The sequence below is a fragment of the Gekko japonicus genome, unplaced genomic scaffold (genome assembly GCF_001447785.1).
Source record: "Gekko japonicus isolate JY-2015 unplaced genomic scaffold, Gekko_japonicus_V1.1 scaffold1336, whole genome shotgun sequence".
Taxonomy (NCBI): Eukaryota; Metazoa; Chordata; class Lepidosauria; order Squamata; family Gekkonidae; genus Gekko; species Gekko japonicus.
Window position 1 is genome coordinate 524,035 of NW_015175399.1, and position 1,301 is coordinate 525,335.

Here is a 1,301-nt window from a genome sequence, read left to right on the forward strand (position 1 = left end):
TGTGTGCCTAGCTGACTGTCTCTGCTTCTCCAGGTCAGCCACCTTGGCCTCAAGGGAGCACACACGTTCCCTAAGAACCAGGAGCTCCTTGCACCGAGGACACACCCAAGACTTCTGCCCAGTGGGCAGATAGTCATACATGTGACACTCTGTGCAAAACACTGGATAGCCCCCAACCCCCTGCTGGCATTCTGGCTTCATAATTCTTTTAAGATAAATAAATATAATCCCCCTTTTAAACCCTTGGTATTTATGTGGTTTTTGTTATCGAAGTCAAATTATTTTACGGGAAAGACAAAGAGCCTAGGGCCTTGTCTTTCTGGCTCTTTTTGGGCTTCTTACAGAGCCCCTAGGCTAAGAGCCCTTTAGCTCGCCCTTCGGCTCAGTGTTTCCTTAAATAGAGGCCTCCCCCAGCAGAGGTCAGGCAGCAGCTATTCAAATTCAAATTCACCCAGGCACTCAATCACAGGCAAAACAATGCCCCTTCCACTTCCTCTCAATTACAGGCAATCCCAGTCAAACAATGCCCGTTCCTCTCCCACACTCAATCAGCCAGGACTCTGCAAGAACTCTAAGTGCTTCCACACACTGCTAAACACAGTTTTCCCACACAATATCCTCAGCTGAATCCTCTCAGCTGAAAGCAAGTAAAAGAAACCCACTCACCTCTCTCACAGCTCTCTCTCCTGCTCAGAGCTCAGCTGGTCATAGCCAGTGTTCCCTCTAAGCTGAGTTAGTATGAGCTAGCTCACGATTTTTTAGCCTCCAGCTCACACATTTTTGTCTTAGCTCAGGAAGGACGGCTCCAGAGCAAACTAATTTATGCAGTAGCCAAATCACTCGCTCACAACTTTCATGCCAGTCGCTCACAAAGCAGAATGTTTGCTCACAAGACCCCATAGCATAGAGGGAGCCATTGGCCATAGCAGAAAACATTTAGTTAGCAAATACAAACATTCATGTCATTACTTCCAGTTTGCAGCAGCAGCTTCATTGATGTATTCAATGAACACCAGGATCACTGTAACAGAAAAGACAACAGTAGTTTTCAAATCATTAAAGGATACTGAGCATAGTGCTGCATACAGTACATGAAACCATAATCAAGCCATCTGTACTAATATTTTTGGTGCTGGGGGGGGCAACAGTGGGAGGGCTTCTAGTGTCCTGGCCCCACTGCTGGACCTCCTGATGGCACCAGGTATTTTTTGGCCACTGTGTGACAGAGTGTTGGACTAGATGGGCCATTGGCCTGATCCAACCTTCTCTTATGTTCTTAACATATTATCTGGAGGACCGAT

General features: G+C 46.7%; 1 protein-coding gene across 1 annotated transcript in view; it reads right to left on the reverse strand.

The window, feature by feature from the left end:
• The window catches only part of TMEM18 (transmembrane protein 18), a gene marked incomplete at its 5' end in the record, with an annotated part of 6,798 nt that extends 5,777 nt beyond the window's left edge, over positions 1 to 1,021 (reverse strand). Inside the window, one exon of the mRNA XM_015425691.1 lies at positions 970 to 1,021. Within this exon, the coding sequence (XP_015281177.1) occupies positions 970 to 1,021 (52 nt within the window). The remainder of the gene's footprint in view (positions 1 to 969) is intronic.
• Between the last annotated feature and the right edge of the window lie 280 nt (positions 1,022 to 1,301).